This window comes from Sturnus vulgaris, chromosome 3 (genome assembly GCF_052056855.1).
Source record: "Sturnus vulgaris isolate bStuVul1 chromosome 3, bStuVul1.hap1, whole genome shotgun sequence".
In the NCBI taxonomy this organism is placed as follows: domain Eukaryota; kingdom Metazoa; phylum Chordata; class Aves; order Passeriformes; family Sturnidae; genus Sturnus; species Sturnus vulgaris.
The window spans coordinates 22,035,921-22,061,374 of record NC_142245.1 but is presented as its reverse complement, the minus strand read 5'-3'; the positions used below and the strand labels follow the sequence as shown (position 1 = coordinate 22,061,374).

Below are 25,454 nucleotides of genomic sequence, written 5' to 3'. Positions count from 1 at the left end.
ACGCCGCTGCCGGGGCGGGCGGGTTCCGCCGGCCCCTTCCGGGCGCGTCTCTGTGGCTGCCCGGGGCCTCTGCCGGCTCCTCCCGCCGCAGCCGGCCCGGCCCCGCCTCCCGCGCCGCCCGCGCTCCGTTCCGCCAGCGCTCCGCGGCCTTTCGGCCCGCGCCGGCCCTCTGCTCCCGCCGGTGCTGCCATGGCGTGTCCCGCCCCTGGCCGGGCCTGAGCGCCGGGAGCCCGCGGGGCCGCAGCCCGGCCGGCCGCCGACCCTGCCCCGGCCGCCGCTGGGCGATCCCCCGCCGCCCCCTTCCCCGCCGCCCTCGCCTGCCTCCGCCGCTGCTTCCCTCGACCGCGAGGTCCCGGCGGGAGGCGGCGGCGGGCGCCGGCTGGAGCAGGCGGCGGGGAAGATGGCGGGGAACGGCGGCGGCTTGGCCGGCGCCGGGAGCGGGGAGATCATTCAGCTCAACGTGGGCGGCACCAGGTGAGCGGGCGGGCCCGGGGCTGGCGAGCGGCGGGCGAGGGGCAGCGCCCAGTGGCCCTGCCGGGCCCGCCCGGCCGTGGCGGGGGCTCGGCCGCCCCGCCTGGCGCTGCCCCCGAGACGCCCGGGATGAGCCTTGGCCCGGATGAGCCTTCCCCCGCCTCTCCGCAGGGCCCGGGGGTAGCCGGGGGCGGACATGGGGCGTGTGGGCATCCCGCGATGCCAGGGCAGCCTGCTGTACCATAGAGACCCTGGGAATCCTGCTTCTTCAGGGATAGAAGCTTTGCTTTGCCGTCACATCCCTAGGCTTCTAGTGAACGGTTCGTCTAGCAGCCTCAGAGAGTAAAATATTAAAACACCTGGTATGATACCGCTGGCATCAACGAGAATAAAGAGCTGTATTGTTTTCAAATGAGCGCTGGAAGTGTGGAAGCTGGCAGATGTAGAGGTTTTGGCAGGCTGGGACAGAGACTTGTGGGACAGCTGTGGTCAGAATCTGCGTGATAAACAGTGCAAACATTCCTGTCAAAACGCTCAGGCGTGAAATCATTCAGATTACTGTAGCTAGTGGAAACTGAAGTAATGTGTTTTCCCAGCAATGTGCACAACGTGGAGCTAGCTATAAGTAGTAGGAACTACTACTGCTATTTTAAGAATTTTCTCGCGTTACTCAGAGCATGGACTCGATCTGATCACTATGCTGTGTGCTGCAGCCTTTCTTAAACTAGAGCGCCCTAGAAATCGATGCAGAATTCATTTGTTTTAATAAGACGTTAAGAACCTGGTCCAGCCCAGAGAAATTGCTTGTAACTTGCACAGGCAAAACTCACCTGTAATGATGCTTTCAGCTTTGATGTAGGCTTGGACCAGATTTCATGTTATGCTGCCTAAGGTTCTTCGGTGAACTCTGTATCTGAAATTACAGGCCAGTTCATCTTTTAGGAATTTATTATCTGCGGAATGTCAAAGCTGCTTCAATTTCTTAATTTTAAATAATCTTCCTTATTAAATGCCTCTGCAGAGAACAGAGAATTATGAAAAGGGCACAAATCAGGGAAAAATACCCTCAGAGGGCTTGCCTACAATGAGAAGTAGGAAGAATGAGGCAAACTAACAAATGCAGGTAATTAATGTCTACCTGAAAGTTAGAAATTGTAGTCAACATTTGGATGTGAGCAGTAGGAAACGTGTGCATGGATATTTCCCCTTTAATAGAGAGACTGTGCTATAGTACTTCTGTGTGGGAAGTTTTGGTCTTTTGCAAGCTCAGCTTCCCTTGTAGTGCTCATGTCCTTTGAAAACTACACCTGAGTTATATTTTTCAGTTTGCAGAGGCAGGTGACTCTTAGCTGATAGTGGAGTGGATGGTCTGCACAGCAAATAGGTGAGAGTAGGGGACTGTACACATTTCCTCCTCTTTATTAGTTCTCATTACTCTCACTAGAATACTGAAACTCTTAGTTTTGTTTGTAGAATTGTATGAGAAGAGGAAATGAGCACTCCCCCCTGTTTCTGACACCACTTTGGAGCAAGTACTACAGAGACCCCAGCTTTTCCGTGCTCAGACACGAGGTCCCCACTGCTCCCTGGGATGGTCAGGGCTTCTCTATTGTGCGTGATGGCTCTGTCACTTCCTGGTCACAACTTCTGTGAATTCCTTCACTGTGAACAGAAGTCTCTTGCAAGTTAACGTTCACAGAAATTACTGTATCAAATTGGGTGATTTCTTTTGACTCTGTATCTCCTTCTGGTTACAATGTAACTCCCCAAGGACAATAGACTATGAAAATGGTTGTTTTATAACTTTCACCTGGCAAGTCTGTTTCCCGTTGCTTATATTTTCTTTAAAATAACTTGAAGCTGGCATGTGCTTAAGGGTCTTTTGAGGATATTGCACTGGGCGTGCCTAGTTTTCCTTATATGATGCCTGTCTGACCACGGCATGGAGCTGCAGATACACCTATGCATGTAAATGTTGCTGGCTAAGCTTCTTTCTGCATCCTGGAAAGGAGGACTCTGTCTGGTTGTTTACACAGATTAATGTCTATGTATTAAAAGTTCTAAAGTATATGTTAGTGCAAGCTATTGCTTACTAAACTGGTACCATAGTGCTAAATTATAGACAGGAAATCCCGGGGCTGTCTGAACACGCTGATAAAATTGAAAGAAGATAATGGTGATGCTGCATCAATCCCCATTGTTACAAGCAGTGTCTGCATTAATTCTGGATAAAATCCATGTAATTCATTGTTTTCACATGATATAATATAGTTAAATGAATCATCCTTTACTCTTAAAGTAGACAGAAGTAATGACCTGTATTACTGATAAGAAAAGCTGAGCAAAACTACATAGAAATATATTAGAGAAGTGCTTTTTAAATTTTTTTCAGGAAAGGCTTTGTGCATGCTTGTGCTTAGAACATGGACACTGTAGAATGATTTGCCATTGTTATCTTTGCAGTGAGCAGATGCACAATCCATATTTTATATAGTTCCACACAGCCTTTGTGTTTCTGCCTCTTAGGGGGCATAAAGTAATGGTGTTTGTTTACATTTTTTCCCCCCTTCAAAACTGGAAAATACTAGCAGTGAAAATTGGATAAATTATGACTAAGTATTTTTATTTAAAAAAAAATTGTATTTTGTAATCCTGCACTAGATGGCAAGTTGTAATGGAATTTTATTTTTGCATATCCTTTTTGTTTTCCATTAATGAAGAGGTCACCAGAGGTTTATTAGTCATGGCACTAGTAAAAGGATATGTACAGCCAGAGAGTGATGCAGAGCATGAGCTCATTGTCCAAGCTGCCAGTTGAGTTGTGTTCCTTCATGATAAATCAAAACTAGAAGTAGTATAAAATAATTCATAGTTATTTATTATGCTGGCATCATAAGTAATATTATAATTTATATTATTTCACAATATGACTCAGAGTAAGTAATGTTTTTTTCTTTTAGCTGTTATTATTGTCCCTCCCTCCTCCCCAAGGGAGGCCCAAATAGCAAAATGGCAAATAATTAATGTTCCTATAAAATATTAACTTGAAGATCACTGTAGTCTTTTGCAGTTCATAATGTAGCACCCTTTCAGTCACAAGTAAGAGTAGCAGAGTAGCATGCATGCAGTTATTGACAAATATAGCACACTGATGATAAATATATATTTTGCTGTTTGGGTTTTGTGTGTGTGGAGCAGTGTTTGGGTTTTGTGGATGTGTTTTTTTTACAAGCATTAATGTTGAAGTGTGAGAACAGGAAATACAAGATGTTTGGGACAGTGTGTTACAAACATGTAAAGAATGGCACTTTTGTGGTCTCCAGACAGTCCTGCTTCATGCTTAAGGACAATCTGTGCAAAGAGTCTGCAACTTCTGACTTGCTGCAGATATTTTAAACATCTTAAACTTCCCAAACCTGTTTGATACTAGCTTTGTAGGACAAATCAAGGAATTTTAGATAAAGCAAGCTTCTTTCCAATTTTACTGTTGATTCTGAACTTGTAACTTTGTTTTCGTAGGTTCAGCACATCAAGACAAACACTGATGTGGATTCCAGACTCATTTTTTTCCAGGTATTTGTAATATATCATCACACTTAACAAACACAAATTAAGAGTCATTAAAAAATATTTATGTTCTCAGTTCTTATTTTATGTTGTAAATAGTGTTAGTGTCCTTGATGTTTTTCTCCCCATCTCAAGCAATGGGACAGATTCATTTGAAGTAAGCTGTTACCCAAGAAGCATCACATCTTCTTGCTTGAATGTAGCCATGGCAGCTTATATGTGCTGAGGAGCTGTCACTTTTTAGATGGAGTGCTGTGGAAATAACCTCCAGTTCTGCAGCAAAGGGACATGCCACTGGCTGTGACTCTGTTACCACTTATGATCTTACTGGCCAGATGCATTTGCAGTGCCTTTAACATTTTTGATTTTTTGTTTGTTTGGTTTGGGGTTTTCTTGACTTATTACTCTGCTCTGAGTTAACTCAAAGTTTTGAGGGTTTTAACTTGGGATACAGAAGCTGTTGAATTATTGAACATCCTCCTTTTACGTCACTGCCATTACTAGTTCTGCAGGTTTGTATTTTGTTTTGCAGCTGCTGTACCTCTATCATCCCAGTTAATCCTAAACCCACAAAGGAAGACCTAAATGCTGGCAATTTGCTTCCTTACATTTAATTTTTTATATTCTAGATGTCTTTCCCAATAAAAGCCTGGCAGCTGACATATGCAGCATTTCCTGTTGCTATTCTACGGAAATGTTGAGATAAATGAAATGCCAGGGAAATGTCACCTTTGAGGCATGCAAGGAAAGGCATAAGGAGGAACTCTCATGCTATTCCCCAGTCTCTCAACATGAAACATGCTGTCTAAGGAGTTGTCCTGAAACTATTGGATAACTTTCAGATAAAATCTCAGATAATTGTCATCCAGAATCAAATGAAAGCTGCTGGTGTTGGTGTCCATCTTACCTGTAAAATGAGATTTTGACATTGTCTTTTATATGGGTCTGGATTGATCCTATCAGATCAGATTGATCTGATAGGAGAAAATCTTTGAAGTAGAATTGTGTAAAAATGAATTCATTCCACTTTTGTCCAGTAAGTCCTTGCAGACTGGGTTGTTTACTCATCATTTTTGCTTCAGCAGCTTTTACCAGTTTAACTAGATTTTAACAAACTACACACCTCTCTAAGTGCTTGGGAAAACTTTTTCATCCTTTCAGGCTGGGCCCGTGTCTGTTTGCTTTGGAAATCTGTCCCTATAATGCAGCTCTGAGTCTTTCCTTAGGCGTGCATACGCCTCTCCTTTTTTCAGGAGAGGTATTTCACTCCTCCAGCGTTCTGGCTGTTTTGTTAGCTCTGATAAACCGTGTTACCAAAATGTAACCAAGGAGACCTAACTGACCCAGAGTGTTACTACCGTGTGTTTGGGTAAGTACATTTCTGGGGGACATCTAATGAAGATTTCCTGTTTTTCAGTTTGCTGAGCGGAAGAATTTCAACACTAAAGGATGAAACTGGTGCTGTGAGTAATGAATGTGCTGTAACTCATTAATTCCATGTTATGCTTTTGGTTAGGCTCTCTCCTAAAGCTTTTTCACTGTGAATGCTAATGGAATTGCATTGCCTGGGTCAGGCTAAACTTTCATGAAAATGAGGGACATCTCTGGCTTTCTTAGTTCTCATCTTTGTTTCAAGCTAAGTGAAACTGAGCAATGTACATATTTCTGTGCTAATTCTGCATTGTACAGGTGATGCAAAAACAGGAACTCTACTTTTCTTCAACAGAGCTAATGCTAATTGCTGTATTGCAGGGAGGGGTAGTTTTCATTAGGTAGGCATTGCATGTGTAGTTGAGTAATCCAACATGGAAATGTAGCACTTTATTTTTTTGGCAAAATCCGGTAGCAAAATGGCCATTTCAGTCTGTGGGTGTGATATTCTTAAATGGGAAATTATAGTTACAGTAATGTTGTTGAGCAGTAGTAAGGCACACAAGTACTTTGCTTAATGTGTAGAGGTAGTTTTGATGGTAATTGAATTTTAAAAAGTCAAAACCTCTCTTGAGATCTTATTACAGTCACTGTATATTGAACACATGCTAAAAAGTGAAAGCATCCATTGTCGTTTGTGGTGACTAGAACCTAAAGAGCAGATTTATTAAGTGCCATCTATTTGCAACAGTGTTTGTATATATGTCCTTTAAGAATGTTAAATTACTGGACTATTATTAGTAGAATAATGAGAACAAAGAAGAGTCTCAAAACTTTGAGTTTTGTTTGTCTGCTCGCTTCTTCATCTTCAACTCCTCTTTCCCACATTCAGCATAAAATAGCACTTCAGTTGATGCTTGCTCCATAGTGGTACTGAAGTACAGAAATTTTTCTTTGCAGATATTTATTGATCGAGATCCAGCAGCATTTGCACCCATTTTAAATTTTCTTCGCACAAAGGAGTTAGACTTGAGGTAAGAAGTTCACTTCAACCCGAAGCATTAGAAAACTTGTTCAATTGATAAATATTTCATCTTACTCATCTAGTTGGGTGCCTGATATGTGGCTCAGCTCCCTCATAGATGTTGGGCCATGCTGAGAGTATATGTATGTCATGGTGGAGGCAGAAATGGTGACATTCTGTTTTGTTAGCAGATTCTTGTAATGTAGACCACTTCTTGCAGTGTGTTTCTTTATTGTTGCTGTATCTTTATTTTAATGAAAATTGAGTCAAATTAAGATCACTTTAAAATCTCAAGCATCAACATGCTAAAGGCATTTTGTGGTAATTCTATCAACTTAGGTTAGGTAGCTTGATATTTAGATTTGTAATATCTAATTATATGTAAGCATTTATATTCAAGGTATTGACTCACTTTGTTTTTGTTGGTTTTTGTGTTTTTTTCTATTTCTGTAGGGGAGTGAGTATTAATGTTCTCAGACATGAAGCTGAATTCTATGGAATCACTCCTCTAGGTAACTTTTTTTTCTTAGTGTGAGCTCATCTTATATTTATTATTCTCGTAATGGTCTACTGAAAATTCCTGGGCAGTTGTGACCCTGAAGATTTTCAAAGTAAAAGTTTTTAAAAATGGAAGAATATTTGAGATAATGTAATGCTTTCAAGGAAGTGAAAGCTGTGGTGATATCTGGGTTTCCTCCTCAGTGAGAAGATTGCTACTATGTGAAGAACTGGAACGCTCATCTTGTGGCAGTGTCCTTTTTCATGGCTACCTACCTCCTCCAGGTATTCTTGTATTCATGGTCTGATGTTGCTTGCTGTCACTTGCTGCTTTGGTTTGTGGGAATGATTGGCTGAGGTGCTTACCCTGTCTGTCAAACTGTTCTGAGAAAGCCTTCCTATGGAAAGCTAAGGACGAATGGTTGGAATGAACATCCTTGTGATTTAAACCTAGGACATTCATCTCTGTGCTGTAACAAACAGCATGTTTAGAATACTGGGCAGGGGGTGTGGCATGTTAGTACATGTTAGTTAGTGTGTGGCTGTAGACTAGAGCAGAGGCTCTTCAGGAGCCTTTCAGTTTAATGTCACCAGCATGATGTGCTTTCTTTTTTCTGAACATACCTTGGGTGTCCTATTGCCTAGGTGATAAACCACCACAAATGAGCTTTCCTTACCAACTGGAGTGCCTGTTTTTAAATTCTTTGTAGAGATGAACACAGTTCATGTATTAACCTGAAGTCTAAAAGGTATCTTGCCAATTATTGACAAGTGTTCTGAAGATAATTCCTTAAATGGTGAATGTCAACAGAGAGTGCAAAAGCGTTTTCTGTTTCAGTGTTACAGCATTGCCTGTTTCTTGTAGCAGATAAATTAAATTCTTATCAAAATGGACGAGTGTTAATCCTGCATTTTAAAGTGAACTAATATCTGTTATATTGCTGAAGTTTAAGGAGTGACACAAAACTTTTTTTTTTTTTTAATAGGCATTCCCAGCCGTAAGATAAATAATACTACTGGGCCACTGACTGACATCAGAACAGGTCAGAATGAGAGTGAGATGCATGGAGGTGGTGTCCAGCCTACACTTGCTGGTACGGGGGAAGGCACAGTCAGACTAGGTGAGGAGTGTCAGTTTTAAAACCAAAGCAAATTGCAAAGATGCTTCTCTCTGGGAAATAAGAACTATGTGGCTGCATCTGGTTTAAATCTGCTATTCTGTGTTTGCCTGGTTAAAATTGCTGAATACTTCAGTTAAACACTACTGCCTATACTGTATTGAAGGCTCACTGCTGCACAGTCCCGGTATGAGGCTTGAGAGAAAGGCAAATCAAAGTTCTTAATGAACTTAGACAAATGCCTTATACTCTACTAAAACCATAATAAAAACCAGAGAGGCCACTTTTCTTTGGTCTTTGTTCAGGGCCTAATTCCTACTCTTCCATCTCTTTCTTGCTCTTGGTGCCTCAGTTGCCCTGCAAGAGTCAAGTTTTTAGAGTAAAGGTAGTCTTCACAGAAAAACTGTTAAGATAGACCTGAATTCAGTCATTTCCCAGCTTTTGTCTTTGCGAGTAAAATGATGCTGTTAGAAGTGCCGTGTTTCTGTCATAATCCTGCGAATTGTAGCAGTGTTAGGACTATGTTAAAGACGAATCTATGTAATATAAAAGAAGGATATGAATTGCTGATTCTTAGTGAGCTGCTAGAAGTTTGGAAGCAGGCAGTCTTGGGTAAAAGGAGGTAAAAAGTGAATTTTTCAAGCACCTGTAGCCTACCAAGGCTGTGAGGAGCAGTACTGCGGACTAGAATCTTGCTGAAAATGCTTCTTGAGAAATTTAATTATCAAAGTTTCTGTTGCACATCCTAGCAGAGAGCTCTATCCTGTTATAGATGTCTCTGCTCATCTAATACTTGTCACTTGCCTGACTTCAACTTTGTTGTTTTTAGGATTTCCTGTGGACCCACGGAAAGTCCTAATAGTAGCTGGCCACCACAACTGGATAGTAGCTGCCTATGCCCATTTTGCTGTTTGCTACAGGTAGGAATGGAGTTGCTTGTCAGTTTACAGGAAGCCAAAAAAAAAGTTAAAAAAAATAAAATTTCTTAAGAGCAAAGCAAAATGTTTACTCTGAAATAGAAGTAGATAAATGCATTCAGTCTCATCCTACGAATATGAGTTGCTGCTTTTTTTTGGTGAAAATAAACTGCTTGATAGGAACTCAGATTTTGCTTTGATGTCAGTTCTTGATACTGTTGAAAATGTTGCAAATGGACTCCAATATAACTGCTTCAAATGGCTGTTTTAAAGCAAGCTTTTGAATGAAAAATTAACTAGGTTTCCTGCTGTGGGTTTGAAAACAGTCTGTAAAGTTACACTGTCAAGGAAGCTGAAACAGTTAATGAATTTTTGCTACATAATTTTGCAACCTTGTCTTCAGGTTTTTTTGCTAAGCAGAGCTGTTAAACACTTGCTACTTCACTTGGATGGCTGAAAAATGTCTTCAATGTCTTGAACACAAACTGGCTTTTTTTTTAAGATCAGGTGAAGATAAGCAATACCTCCACATTACAGAAGCTGTCTTTAGTTCACATCTCATAGTCTTGATTGAATTGGTGGCTGTCTTTTGGATGGAAAGTAATGTTTTAACAAGAGCTGTTGCCCAGACCAATCTAACATGGTTGTCACACTATGGCTCAGAAAACAGGGGAGAAGAATGTAATGTGAACAGCTTCTTTCTGCTTACTGCCAAGCCAAAGCCATACTTTGCTGCCTTATTCACTCTCTAGAATACTAACTCAGTTGCTTAAACTTTGTAACTTAAATCACATATAACTTGCATTCACCACTGCAATTTTTTTGCTTTAATTTATGTTAAATGTGGATTCCTTTGCTCTGCTTTATGTTTTTGTTTTCAATTATGCTTCATGTGATCTGACAGAGAAAGAGGCAATGATTTGCAACTGGTTTTGTGCTATTTGTCCCCTTCTTAGGGTTTTATCTCTGACTGTTTTCTTTGGTTGCTAGCTCACTGTAAGTGAAAGATTCTGCCTCTTTCCTGCTTGGTAAACTACTTAACAAGACATGTTGCCATTGAAATTATGTCATTAGTGATGCTTTTGATGAACCATGTCAGACTTGAATGACTGGTGAGAGAGGGTGCAGGTGAACATACCAGTTTAAAGTGTTGCTTTTCTTCACAGAGACTCAAGGTAGCAGTCTTGTATTCTTTTCTTCTTCCAAAACTTGAAGAAGCTCTAGGAATACAATGGTGGAATTTTTCCTCCTCCATTCTTCTAGAGCAAAGTACATCTTATAGATAATAATTTTTTAAAATCTTGAAATATGACAGAAGCTTTTAAAATTTGATCATAAAGTTTGTGAGAATATCTCAGTTGCATTTAAAGTCTTGCTACTGCAATCTTCACTACAACTTCTGCATGTTGCCTAGGTGGAGCACGGTGGTCTGAGGTGCTTCAGCTACAGGCAGGATGTAACACTGAAATGAAATAATGGCAACAATGCTAAAAAGTACACATAACTTTCTGCTTTTAATTTTAACATTTCTATAACCTGACTGCAGTCAAGTTATAACTAGTCTGCTTTAGCTCCATTGCAAAATGGCTAAATTATTGCCTGAATTCAAGTTAGATAAATTTTGCTGACACCATGTAAGTCTTAAAAATGCATAGGGAAATTATTCTGTAATAATAAAGCTTACAGGCAATCCAGTATAATCTGCTTACAGTATACCATAAACAGAAAATGTGACTGGAGAGCAGAGCTTTATGCTAAAGCATTATTGAGTTTCTTGCATGATATATAAAGAGATTAATGGTTTTCTTCTAAAATCTTATGCTGAACCTCATTATCTAGTGTTTGTTAGCCCAGGCTTTTGGCTTCATCTTACATCTTTTATATCCAATGTGCTTATATTAAGAAAAAGCCCAACACAGGATTCCAGTAGCTGCAAAGCAGTGAAATAATATGCAATATCAGACTTCAAAATGGGAAAAAATGCAGCTCTTGTAGACTGTAGTTCTTAACTAGAATTTGAAGTTTGTGGTTTAGACTTGCAAGACTGAATCATCTACATCGGTTCAGGATTAGACTGGGCTTTCTGTTCCTGAGTCTCTGACATCTGCTCCCTGTTCTCCCCTTTGCCCTTGCAGAATCAAAGAGTCATCTGGGTGGCAGCAGGTGTTCACCAGTCCTTATCTGGACTGGACCATTGAGCGGGTGGCACTCAATGCCAAGGTGGTTGGAGGACCTCATGGAGACAAGGACAAGATGGTTGCAGTTGCCTCGGAGAGTAGCATTATCTTGTGGAGCATTCAAGATGGTGGAAGTGGCAGTGAAATTGGTAACTATCATTACCTGTTTGGTTTTTGTCTTTTGTGTGTGTGTTTAACTAGGAAAAAGTCTGAGACTTTGTTCTGAGGTATGTATGATTTCTGGTGCTCAGTATTCACTTTCACAGATTGACAAAACAAGCTGTAGTACAGCAACCTGTTTGAGTGTTTTAACTTCCTTCAGTTGTGCACCAGGAATCCTGTCTCAAAATGAAAGAGATGGAAAATAAAAGAGCACTGTTTTTACAGAAGATATAGTAACCAATACTTACTATTCAGTTTGGAGTTTTGTGTAAAACTTCAAATTAAGAGTTAAAGTTTTCCCTAGACTTACGTTTGAATCTTGGCCATAACACAAAGGAACTAAACTTTTGAGGTGGAAACCTACAGATAAAAAGTGATTCTGCTCTTTCCTTTCCTTTTTGTATTAAAGCCACATTTTTAGATAGAGATGATGAAAATATTTCAGTTCTCTGTCAAATGTAGTTCATAAGTGGAGTCTGGAAGATGAATATTTCTTGGTTTATAACTTGGGTGTCAGGGTAGGAAAAAGCCCACACTATTTCTTTAAGCATACAGGAATTACTGCTTATACACATTGGCACTGAAGGATACACAACTGTAGGCTTTAGAAAGAGCAAGAAGACATTTCCAGAAATAAATATTCCCTGGTACTAATCTAATGGCTTGTCTGAGTCATTGCTGTTCAAATATAGGGCAAATTTGGGAGGCATTGAAGGGAACGGTATTTAGAACTTCCTCTAGCCTAATCCCTGGTGTTTGAATAACCACTGCTATGCCAGTAATGTCTGTTTCCTCTGGCAGTGGATACTGCTAACAAAGTATGACAGCAGTCTGGTTATGTGAGCACTTTTCTCTGAAACTTAATGCTGAGTGAATTTGTTATTAGATGTATTTCCATTGCTGAAGCCTTGAGAATTATAGTGGCCGTTAATTAAAGTCAAAATTACGAAATTCAAATTTTGACCCATGTGCCTTTAAAGAAGAGCTTATTTGACAGATTCTCAACTTCTAGCTATGTTAATGGATGTTGCTTTTTTTTTTCCTGCATGAATGTGTGGAACACTAAGTCATATTTGAAGATGGGGAAAGGCAAAGGGTGAGCTGTGTACTGCTCTTTTACTTGTGACTCATAGGGTTCTTATACATAATCATGGTCAGCAAAATGGAAAAGGAAATTCCACTGTATTAAAAAATATAAATACAAAAGGTGTGTCTAATAGTTGAATATGAAATTATCTCCATTAAATGCAGTGAGTAACTATCAGATCTGAGAAGCCTTTTCTTCTCATATGCTCCTGTTGACTGAGTGTAAAAGACAGGGAAGAGTTGGTGTGACAGCTGTACTCTTGTAACAGGCATTGCTTTAAGCACTGTGCCATTACATTCCTCCTGCATTTGCTGGTTTCAATTAGCTGCTTGTGTTACCTTGGGATTTGCAGTAAGATTCAAGAAGCAGCATCTTGGATTTTTCAAAATCAAGTTCAAAGACACACAAAACCTGAAGCAGACTTTAATTTCAAATAAAAACATTAAAATATGCCAGTTTCACAAGGTTCTGATACCTTAGACAATGACTGAAAATGGCAACAAAACTGGAGCAAGGACTTTTGCTAACCGGGCTGTACTGCATTCAAGTGGCACTGTGAAAGAGAGTAATTGACACTTGGGGCAGGAGAGGGGGGGAAGCAGATAGTGCCTACAGGATGAAATTCCCAGTCAGACTGACATTGACCAAAATATACTGCTGTTCTTTTGGATAATAGGTCATGTTGACTGGTTTAAAAAAAAATGCTTGTGTTAATAGTTATAACTTGAACGTAGCTGTTTTGTTTCCTTGTAGAGACAAATGCTTGCAGTGCTGCTTTGTGTTAGAGATACAGTACATTGCTGTCATCTTGTGAAAGAAACTCCTTGTTCCAAACAGTTGCTGGAGCCTGGTGACACCATCCCCAGCAAATTGTGTGGGCTGGCATCTCTGTGATAGAGCTCTCCCAGAGCGCTTTCTTCCCTTTCAATATTACTTACATAAGACACTGCTGCTGGCTTGCTGCTGTAAGCAGTATTTTACTGAGAGGGACCCTTAGGACAAGAGCCTGTCATTACATATAGTGTTGTCTCCCCTGTGGACAAGTCTCAAGATTGTTGAGCCTAAGCAGGACTGACACTTCAAATTCCTCCAGACCATTCAAGCTGTCTTCCTTGATTTCCTTGAATCTCATCCTTCTCTGGAGTAATCAATTCTAGTTGTTTCTGTGGATTTTTTATTACTGCCTTTTTCATGTGCCCTGTACTGCTGGATCCTATCTTCATCGAATGATTGTATTTTGCCCAGGAAAACGGTTTAGCACTATAATTAAAGCAACTTCCTGAGATTCCTTCTTGGATGTTACAGAGGGCTGATTCTTGTGTGGGAATGACAGTCTATTCATTTGAGTTTGTCCTCAACAATGTTGAGGAATTTTCCAGCTATTGGATACGCTTTTTTTGACAACATCTATCTGCTGCAGTTAAGGTATATTAGTGAGAAGTAATATAAATATATAGAGTGGGCAGGATGGAATAGGAAACTTGTGAGTGAAGCTTGACATTTTGGTGTTGTATGTATCCGCAGTATTTTTGTACTTACTAGGCAGAAAAATATAGCCTAGAATTATTTACAAACCAAGTTAATTACAGAGCCAGTTTGCTGGACTTCATAGCTGGCAAACTTGGAAATTACCTCAGACCTTTTAAATATGCTGTAACTTTTAAATAGATAGACAATAAGTAGCACAAAATGTACTACACTATCCAAGTTTGCAGTTCAGTTAAAGTTATTCATGCTGGATCTATGATGAGACTTGGAAGCTCTAAAGAAAGGATCGATTTTGTGGAAGGCCTCAGATGTTAAGGTCAGCTACAACCACAGCCATCGATGCCTGTCAAGCGCTGCACTGTTTTCATTTTTATGAAGTGAAATGTTGTTGATGACACATTTCCTTTATTTGAAAGGCCAGCATTTGCTGATAAGTTTTATCTTCCAAATTTGAATAGTGTGTGATGATTGATGAAACTGTTTCCCATATAACTTCAGGTTTTAATAGCCTGTTAGCCTGTGCTCTCTGCTTATGGACTGCAACCAAATAAAAGATCTGGGGAAAGAAAGAAGTAGGCTTTTGCAGGCTGCTAATTTTTCTGAGTTCAAGTATTTCTGCTAAAAGAGAAATTAGAATGTATTCAAATAGGGTCACATTTGAGTTGTTCAGTCTTTTGCCAAGAATAAGGCTGAAGCCTTGTACTAATATTTAGTCCCTGAAATCCATTTTCAAAATATTTTTGCTTGACTGGATTTAAAAAAAAAATGGCATCAAGAATTTGTAATATTTAACAGGTAATTGTAAACTAGTATGGCACGAATTTGCAAAACTCATGAAATTACTGCTTCTTAAATGATGCTTCATAGTCACAGCTAAAAACAAACAACAAAAATTCCTGCTTGCTGTAATACAACTTTTTAAATTTATTTTAAAGCCATTTGAGAACTTGATGGCTGTAGAAAAATGTTTGCATACAGGCTCTTCTAGCTTCTTTTGCCTCCTTTCTCATTTGCAAATAATGATGGTAGTTTGCTGCATGCATGGTACCTCACCTAGCACACTGCAAACCTAATTTTGGCTGTTCTTTACTTGTTACTGGAATAAGTGTGGTGTGATGTGATAATAATGGAGAGATTCCATTGTTACTGTGTTTTTATCTTCATTTTAGATGAGCTTCAAAGCCTCTTCATTTTTTGCAGGAGTGTTCAGTCTTGGAGTGCCTGTAGATGCTCTCTTCTTCATTGGCAACCAGCTGGTGGCTACAAGCCATACAGGGAAAGTTGGAGTATGGAATGCTGTGACTCAGCATTGGCAGGTCTGTTCAATGTTCCCCATCACTTTATACAAATTGGAATGTCTTTGTAGTAAAAAGAGAATAAAATAATCTAAAAGCTCATCATAGGGTTTTCAGCCCTAACTATTGTTATGGAGTTTATCACCTGGTTATTGTGCCTGTGAGTAGAATGTTGACTTGTTTGGTGCTACTAAGAAGCATGTTTTTTAGGCTTTCAAGTGAAAGGATGTGGTGTGATTTGGGGTAATAAATGTCAAGTACCAATATATTTAAACTTCTTTATGGGTTACTATTCTAGGAAATAAAATTGTGGGGAATATATGACAGCATTTTCTGGACCATCTGAAAGAAAACAAGAAGGCAGTCTGGTATCTGGGGATCTCCAAAGCTGCTTTACAATAGGAGACTCTTCTTCAACAGAAATGCACATGATTGTACTTTAACAATGCCTGTCTTGTGTGTGGATGCTTCTGGCTACACTGATTTGATTCCTGTAGTCAGAATGCACATCAAATAGAGAGATCCATGGAGTCAGTATGAGTGACTGACTCATAGTTGGGCGTTCAGATAACAAAGCTTGTAACGCCGCTGGATGTACACCTTTGTGGCACGAAACACGGATGCACTAAAAATCCCAAAAATGCCTTGCAAACCTCAAGAGGCAGAACTGACCTGAGGTTGCTGCACTGTTTGCTAACTATGTTCTGATTTGACTCTTAAGTGACAGTACTGGTAACAACACAGATAATAGGTGTGGGATAGCACTGCTTCTGCAGCAGAGACAGACATGTTAGTATGGCCTCGAATTAAACAAAACATTACTTAAAGGTCTACTGATGTCTTGCAAAATCTTCTGCTAAGGAACAACTTAATGCTATGGGGCAAGCTGGCGTTTAACAGTATTTTCTAAAGGAGTAAGTCATAAGAAATAAAACCTGATGTCCCATTCATCATCTTTGTTTCTGGGGGAGCCACAGAAATCTTTCTGATCACCTGAATAGTTCCTCAGTTTGACTGACTATTCCTAAAGCATTTCTTATTGAAGAGTAGGAAGTCTTTGAGAGACTTATATGCCAGTGTGTCTATAAAACATTTTCTCTGGTTTTTTTTTTCCAAGAGGATGAGAATAGCTCCTTTTATAAGCAAACAAACAAAATCAACCAAATACAAACAAACAAAACCCACCCACATCAAGCCAACAAACCAAAACCCCCAAACAATACCATTTCAAGGTGCTTTCTGTATCTTGGGCTCCTTCATTAGTAAGAAAACCAAAACAACCCACAAATATCTTCCTGTAGATCTTAGTATCCCTTTAGAACACATTCTTTTCTTGAAGCACCCCATAAAGACATAAAGTGGCAGGGTTGATCTTGAAATTCCTGATGAGAATATCTGATATTTAACTGACTGCTTTCCATGAGTTGCCCACAGCTCTGGACTTAGGATGCGATCATATTTGCTTCAGTGAGAGAGGTTTTTATAGAACAATTTGGTGATATCCCATTTCAGAGCAACAACTTTGTCTTCTTTCAGGCTGATGTCTTTCTAAGTTCTACTTTGATTTGTGTGAATCTATCTTCCCTATGTGGTGATCTCTCATGTATAATACCCTGAAGATGTAATTCTGATCTCTGCATCTTGTTGGTTCTTGCATCTTCTTCCCGTCTTGGAGATTTGAGCAGACTGCTGAGGTGGTTTCCTTGGTACTTATTCCTCTGTCAGTGTTTCAGTTGCATGCTAAAAGGGTCATTAGGAGGGTGTGGGTGCTAGATACATGAGTAATGAATTTCTTAGCAAAGAAGAACTTAAAGGAAGCAGAATATTAAGTGGTATAGAGTAAGAGGTAACATAAAGCAGTAGAGTGTGACAGAAAATCCTACTAGGCAAAGTGAGGATTCTCACTGGCCATGCTTTACCAGTGGCTGTTCTACAGGTTTGCTGTGTTTCTTAATGAAAGTTCACATCTTGGCAGATGGCAGCTGCTGAATCACCTTTGGTGTTCCTATCTGCTGCAGAAGGGAAGAAGATAATATTTACAATATGTTTTAAGGGCTTACAGACCATCCTTAAGTTAGGAAGGGGTACTGGTTTAGAGTCCAAGCTCTTTGGGATGTGGGGAAGTTTCTTTGGTTTCTTTGTTTTGCTTTTGTCCAACTGATTAATTTAAAGTATTTTGCAAATGATTTTTCGAGTCTCTGTACCAATTGGAAGGATGCTGCTGGTCAGAAAGAAACGAGAACTTAGGCTGAAATTCCATGAATTAGTGTTCAAGGTCAATTAAGTGAACTGACTGAAACAGAGTACAGGACAAATACCATGACACTGTGCATGTTTGAGTGCTCTGGATAAAATGGCTTTTGGCTTTTCCTCCTCAGGGCTGAAGCAAAAAAGAAGTGTTTTAAATAGGATTCCTTACCTAGGATAAGCTAAACTTTTTCTTTGCTTGAAAGCTCTATCCCACTTGGAGGAATAAACGCTCCTTTTAATCCTAGAGAGCAAAGAAAGGGCACATGCAATCCCTCACCTTCAGTTGTAGATCAGTAAGTAAAATATGATGGGACTGTCTTCCAGTTTGCTTGGTGTGATTGTGTGTTGGAATTGAGAAAGTGTAACGGAACAAGAATTTTTACCCCTCATTATATATTGGCTAGAGGCAGAGATTTCCATCGTTTGGCAGAGGGATACAAAACTTGGGATAAAAGAAGGCATAGAGAGGTAACATCTAGTTCCTTGGTATAGAAATCTCTTAAGGACTTGTCAGAAATGGAAGAAGGGAGAGGACAGAAAGGGTGAAATACACTCACTGGCATATGGGGAAAAAATCCACTTTAGAAGACATGGTTTAGGTACAACTCTCGAAGCTTTGTTCCTTCACACAGAGGAGGATCTTGCAGAACAGTTGTGCTGATTTGTCTGCATGTGTCTGCTGAGCTCCAGGACTTCAGATCCAGTTTGGTAGAGGAATATGCAGTACTTCAGGAGTGCCATTGTACGTGCAAGTGTCTGCCCAGTGGCTTCAGTCCAGTACCAAACTCAAGTGATGTTCAACAAAATACACCAAAAATGTCTGAAAACTGAGGAAGTAGCAACCTAAATTATTGATTTGATTATTTTTGCCTTTCTATTTGTGCTAGGTTCAGGATGTTGTTCCTATCACAAGCTATGATACTGCTGGGTCTTTCCTGCTGCTGGGCTGTAACAATGGTTCTATCTACTACATAGGTAAGAAAGGGGAGCAGGGTGGAATAAAAAGGAGGTTTTTGTTACACATCAGAACAAGTCTGTCTGATGAGAGTAAATGTCTTCTCCCCACAGACATGCAGAAGTTCCCACTTCGAATGAAGGACAATGATCTTCTTGTGACAGAATTGTACCATGATCCCTCCAATGATGCTATAACAGCTCTCAGTGTCTACCTCACACCTAAAACAAGTCAGTATTCTACCACTGTCTCTTCACTGAGAGTCTTTTAGAAAAGTGTTTTTCTGTTTTCTAAATGGACTTCTATTGTGCTTAGCAGGGTTAAAGCACACAAGGTAGCCTTTGACATAAAGAATTTTTCTTCATTTAATCATCTTCAAATGAATGATGAACACTAGGCATAGTTTTCCCCTTACACATGTAATCTGTATAAATAGGTACATATATTTACATGTATTCACATATTAATGGTTGCCTAATGTATCTTGGTTGGTTTTAAGTCTTTTGCACCAGAGAGGCACTTACATTATGAATTGTATTTGCTGAAGTAGTTTGTGCTGAACTGGGTAAGGGGGAGACACAACCTTGCTGTTGTGTCTGACTTTATAACCAATATGCTAAGAAACATTTCCACATGCAGCTTCATGATGCAGCTTTTGTAATTATGGTGCAGTTATTTTTTAAATTAAAAAGAGAAACAAAAATAGCAACAACAAAAATCAAAAGCAGAGTAAAACTCAAAAAAGCCCAGACTGGGAGAAAGTGGTTACTCACATAATAATATTGATACCACAGTGACTTTTTAAACTACAGTTCTTTCTGTTTTGCTTTGCTTTCCCATTTGCCTCCAACTAAAGCAGACAAATAAATGTAATATGGCACATACAGACCATATCACTGTGAGGAATTCTAAAATATCTGATCAGATGATTTTATCCATTTCTTCTTTCAGGAGGGAGGAGAGAATGGGAAAGAAGGCTTTTATTAAGAAAATGTTAAAGCATGTAGTATGGAACTGAACAAACCTGAGGTCATTTTAGTGTCTGGTTAAGGGAAAATAATGAGTAAACAGTGTTTAAAAAACATAGCTTTCTTCCTGTGGAAGCTTGGAAATACTGTTTTCTACTGGCTCCCAGTAAGCCAAGCTTTTATTCCTGGGGAAACAACTGTGTTCTTGCTTGTTTTAGGTGTAAGTGGCAATTGGATTGAGATTGCATATGGCACCAGCTCTGGAGCAGTGAGGGTGATTGTACAGCACCCTGAGACTGTTGGGTCTGGCCCTCAGCTCTTTCAGACCTTCACGGTTCATCGAAGCCCTGTCACGAAGATCATGCTCTCAGAGAAACACCTCGTGTCAGGTAATGTGTGCACAGATGTGTATGGGTGGTTCTCCCCTCCTCCTGAGCAATGCAGTATTTGTATGCTATGCTCTATAACTTGCATCATTCCTACATGTACTAGAAATGAGTTGGACAGATTTGGGAGCAGGGGAAGGGCTAGATTTGCTTGGATCCTCTTTCTTGATGTAAGCATTTTTCAAAGCCTTAGCAGTTGAAAGGCCCGAGTTTTATTTGACCAGATACTAGAACAACTCACTCTTTTATTTGTGTCTTATTCCAAAGTTGCCATTTGTGGAAATAAAAGGGTTTGTAAACAAATGTATCTCTGTCAAGTTTTATTGTTGTGTGCAGGTCCTTAAGGACTAGTCTTCTTTAAGCAGCCTTTCAGGAGCCTTTTGGGCTGCAGCAAAATGTGCACCATCTCCTCCTGGGCCCTAGAAAAAGCCTTCTTGTGACTTCAAAGGGCTATCTCTGTTTCTTTTCTCAGCAGTCTCCCAGTGTTTGTTGTGCTATTCTTCTTGTCCTAGTCTTATGCTTAGGAATGTGTCTTACTTGAGAGAAGATGCAGTCACTCCTTCCTCTGTAAAAATCTATTTCATCCAGAATCCAGTAGCCAGGACATGGCAGAGAACTGGTTTATATCTTGCTGCTACCTTGTTATTTTAAAAAAAGGAACAGGAACATGGCATCCAATTATACTGCAAATAAACGGCCCAGAAATTATCTGTTCCCCTGCAAGTTGCTGCTAAACCCTCAGTACCAGGAAAGGGCACATCTATATGTACAAAACTGAGTTAATTAATGAATTCCATGGAATAGGGCAGTTGTGTGAGGAGGGTTCTGCTGCCAGGCTGCTCTCATGACATCTTGTCCTAGCATCTGCATACAGGGGATTGAAGGGGGGCTGTAGGTTATTGGTGCTAGTCCAAACCTTACTTTGGTGTTGGACCTGTCTCAGTTTCTTGAATTTTCAGTTCCTTGAATTTTCAAATTCTCAGTTTCTGAGTGAAGAAACAAAACTAATAGAAAATAGGACGTCAGCAAGAATTTGTAGACTGTTAGAAAATTGTCTAGAGATGCTGTGTGACCTCACATTGACTAAATTTTTGATTGCTCAGTCTTGAAAAACTATCATATAGATGATCTTTAGGGAAGTTTATCTAAATGTTTTGTCATCCCTTGTAAATGCACAACTTTTCCTTTCTAGTTTGTGCTGATAACAACCATGTCCGGACATGGACTGTGACTCGGTTCCGGGGCATGATTTCGACTCAGCCAGGCTCAACACCTCTTGCATCATTCAAAATCCTATCCCTGGAGGAAGCAGAGAGTCATGGCAGTTACTGTTCTGGAAATGACATTGGTAGGATGTCTCTGGGTTGTTCTGTGCCTGTACCTTCACTAGTCTTATAATGGTTTAACAGACCTTCAGCCCTGTAACATGCAAGTTGATGGGTGTAAGCTCTTACACACTGCTCTGCCCTTGAAACGATGGCAAGGATCTGTAAGATTCACTTGGAATTATTTAGGCTGTAGAAAGTGAGTACACTTAAAGGACTTTCTCTGAATGACAGAAAAAGGGATAAAAAAATCTTTGGAACACAGATACTATACCTCTTCCTTGAGCAAACTGATGTAGCATTTCAATTCTGATTTAGCTAGAGAATGAGAGAAAGCACAGGCGACTGTGGTAAGCAGATGACCATAGCAAACATTTGGTCTACTGCAAATTCCAGTTCACTATTTAGCTGGGGTTAAACAAAGCATAGAAAAAATTCTTAAATGCCTTTGAAGTCATGACAAAGTTCACTGAAGCCTTGCAACTGCAGAGGTAAAGGTGCAGCACATTGCTGTAGCAAGGTACTGAAGGAGTGTGTGTTGGCAAATATGGGTAGACAGGTAGTTTAGATTCCTTGGTGGTCTGAACCTTGCAAATGAACCTCTGATGAATAGGATGCCCTGTGAACACAGACTGGGGTCAGTACTATTGCAAGAATTCTGATTAAGCTTTAGACATCTAGTAGCTGCAAAATAACAAAGTACTTACTGTTATTATAGAGACCTAATGTAAGGTTTGTGCTGACATAGTAATTCCTCCAGGAACACACAGCAAGCTTCAGAATGTGTCCCCCTTAGAGCAACAAAAACTGATTTGGATCTCTAAAGACTGCTAACCATTGGATGGCTTTTGCTAGCTACTGGTCATCTTTGGCTCCCTGCTCCTGATACTTTAAAATTGCAGTGGTCATAATCATATGAGTCTGGGTCTTCAGAACTGTTTGGGGAAAAAGGTGAAGGAATTGAAACAAACAAACAAGTGATCTTTCCTTTTTTTGCTCTAGGACCCTTTGGTGAACGTGATGATCAACAGGTGTTTATCCAAAAAGTTGTTCCCATTACGAATAAGCTGTTTGTAAGGCTGTCTTCAACTGGGAAAAGGTACATCCGTGTTTTAAGTGGGAAAGAGGCAGGATCAGGGGGCGATGTCTCCCTTCTCCATGCTGAGAGTGTGCAGTAGCATGTAACAGTCTTCTGCTATGCTTGACAGCTCTGGCTGAACTCTTGTTTGTGTGCCAGTAACAGAATTGTTATTTAACGAGTATTATAGCCTCAAAGCCAAAAGACTTTTTGAGAAGTGTGATATCAGACACACTTCATGATGGAGCTCACAAAACAAACATTTCTGTGTCTCTACATAATACACGACTCTCAACCATGGTACCATGCTAACATTTAATTTCGTAACTAATGCTGAAGTTGCTGGTGGCAGGGATTATGCTGCTCACAAAAGGGTTTCCCTCTTTCTTTGCACTTGGCTTTGAAGATATTAGAACCTTTAAAATGGAGGTACTGATTTCTAGGTAATCTATACAATTATTTTCTTAGACTTGACTTCATAATATTCTACTAACATTGCTGCCAACACAGTAAAAAATGTTGTAAAATCCACAGTTGCTTTTCTTCCTGTTAGGCTAGGAAACCTGTTAGGCTAGGAAGATGACAAGAGATCCTAAAAGACAGTGCATCTCAGTTCTACGCTTCATTTTTGCATCTCTTACCTAATAACTTTGAATCTAGATTAGAACATTAATGCCTCAACACTATGACTTATTTTGGCACTGCTTCGGTGAAAAGTTCACTACAAAGGGCCAGTAAAACAAACTACCCGGAGTATGAGCAGCTTAGTTTTGGGAGTCCTTTTCTTCTTGTCACTTCTCATAAACTTCTGAAAGGGGAAAATAGCAATGGAGTTCTGCCATGACAAGTGAAATTGCAGTTATGGTATTACAAAAGTTATCTTTATAGTTAACATTGGATGTATCATCTTTGGAATTTTTTTGCATATCTTTTATATGGATAAATGTGCGTTTCTGCAGGTTAATTTCCTAGAGTGTCTAGCATATGACGGGGCTGGTTTCTGTCATTGTTGTGAGAACCTTAGCTTTCTAATAATTGCAAATAGAAAATGGACATAGAACATGTAGGGGCTGCCTAATAGACAAGAACTAAGAGTACAGATGGGCTGGGGGTGGGAAGGGATTGTCTGCAGCTGAGCACTGTGCCAGTCACGCAAGGGAAGGAATTTCATCTGGAGAAAAAGTCTTATTTTGGTGGCAAGTTTAGTGCCTTCTCAGAAAATTGAACCAGTACTGACTTCAGTGGCCAAATTCTGCCAGGTGCAATTGTTCAGGTAATTTGGGATTTTTCTTCCTGTAGGATCTGTGAGATCCAGGCAGTTGACTGCACTACCATCTCGTCATTTACTGTGCGAGAATGTGAAGGATCCAGCAGGATGGGCTCCCGGCCACGCCGCTACCTCTTCACTGGACATTCCAATGGCAGCATCCAGATGTGGGACCTGACCACAGCTATGGACATGGTTAATAAGAGTGAAGACAAAGGTAAGTTTTGTTATGCCAGGACTGTGGTGTGGTTCTTTTTCGTGGCCTCAGATGTGCCTGACTGCAGTAAATGGACTTGGCCTCTAAGAGCTCTCTCTCTTGCAGATGTTGGTGGCCCCACAGAGGAAGAGCTGCTCAAGCTGCTTGACCAGTGTGACTTGAGTACATCTCGCTGTGCCACACCCAACATCAGTCCTGCCACCTCAGTTGTTCAGCCAAACCGGCTTCGGGAATCTAATTCCAGGTAAGTCACCAAGCGTGGCACCGGCTGCAGACACCGAAGGTTTTACTTTTCAGGTAGTCAAACGGGTCTGGTGAATTGAAGGCTGTTACTGAGCCCCTGAATTCATGCCCTAAGTGGCTTAAACTACACACATATACTCCTTGATTTCTACTGGTTTGTATGTGTGCGGACCAAAGTATCCTCTGAGAATCTGAAGTGATCTGGAAGCCTTTGTGTGGTGGCTGTGATGAGTGTATTGCTATTGTGGGAATTGCAGTGGTAAGTGGGAGCAATGGTGTGCAGAAGAACTGGCTACTACTCTTAGCCTAACATCTGCTCTTCTTGTATTTTCTGAAGCCTCCAATTGCAGCACCATGAAACAATCCACGAAACTGCCACGTATGGTTCTGTGCGGCCATACAGAGAAAGCCCCCTCTTGGCAAGAGCAAGGCGGACAGAGAGCTTTCACAGTTACAGGGACTTCCAGGCTTTTAACTTATCCACCAAAAGCCCAACAGAAAAGGCAGCTGCTGCAAATGGGAATTCAAGCCAGACAGAGGTCAGGAAGGCAACAGCTGAGGGCAGTGCAGCTGAGAGGAAGGCGGTCCAATCAACAGCACTTGAAGTGCGAGGCACAGGCGTGACAGATGCAGGTGGGTGTTGCAGTACAGAGGTTCACCGCCTGCCAGAGAATTCTCTGGATCTCAAAAGAAGAGGACCAGAAGAAGAGAATGAAACCAAAGCAGAAGGCAAAAAGAAAATGGGATTTGAAGGAGCTGGTTTCCTGGGAAGAAAGAAAGTGCCTCTCCTGGCCTCGGCACCAGTCCTTGCTGAAGGTGGGCCTGAATTACCTGGTGCAGCTTCTCCATCACCTACAAAGACAGCTGCTTCACCACGACACCGGAAGAACGACTCATCCTGCCAAGACTACGGCTTGTGAAAATGTGTCTGGTGGCAAAAACAAGGTGCAAGTGCCCTCTGGCTGGTAGCAGGCATGATGTTACATGTGGGCTTTTTCTTGAGTGGGATTTTGTTCTGATACCAGAATAAAACTTGTAAGGTTGTGAGAAAGTACCTAGCTGCTGCCAAAGCTTTGAAGGGTTGTCCACATCAATGTGTGGCTTTATGTAATGCTCCAAAATGTAGTACGGTACTTGGTCCAAAATATTGTTGTGCATTCTTGCGTAAATGTGGTCAGGCATGTGATATGTTGTGATTATTTTTGTTTTGGGGGAAGGAAAACTTGGTTGCTGAGCAGGGGATGCCCTTTAGATGCAGCTACATGTTGCTCTACAGCGCTTCTGCTGTCTTGGGTGGATTTTACTTAATTCACAGAGCTGCCTCTATAGTCTTGTTTTATGAATGAGATCTTTGGTCTGTATGCTGCTGTCTGATATCTGAAATGTTTTGTGCAGGTTAAGGAGGAAGCTATCCAAAATAGTATATGATTTTGCCTCTTAGTCCAAATAAATTGCCAGAGGAGTGTTGCTTGTACTTTCTGAAAAACGTGTGGTATCAGATGATGGATTTTGCTGATTGCGACTAAGAGAATGCATAAAAATGTGCTTGGCAGAATACACAGAACTGGCAGTCTCTTGAGGGCTTCCTTG

The 25,454-nt window shown here is 40.6% G+C and overlaps 1 protein-coding gene across 1 annotated transcript; it reads left to right on the top strand.

The window, feature by feature from the left end:
- Positions 1–334: 334 nt before the first annotated feature.
- Positions 335–25,439, top strand: KCTD3 (potassium channel tetramerization domain containing 3). Its single transcript, XM_014876915.2, has 18 exons — positions 335–474; positions 3,991–4,044; positions 5,456–5,501; positions 6,370–6,443; positions 6,887–6,945; positions 7,136–7,216; positions 7,918–8,052; positions 8,879–8,969; positions 11,102–11,292; positions 15,081–15,196; positions 18,313–18,400; positions 18,494–18,610; positions 19,567–19,737; positions 20,927–21,082; positions 22,062–22,158; positions 23,437–23,621; positions 23,727–23,865; positions 24,202–25,439. The coding sequence occupies exons 1-18, from the start codon at positions 401–403 to the stop codon at positions 24,782–24,784; spliced, it is 2,457 nt and encodes an 818-aa protein (XP_014732401.2). The 5' UTR covers positions 335–400; the 3' UTR covers positions 24,785–25,439.
- The last annotated feature ends 15 nt before the right edge of the window (positions 25,440–25,454 follow it).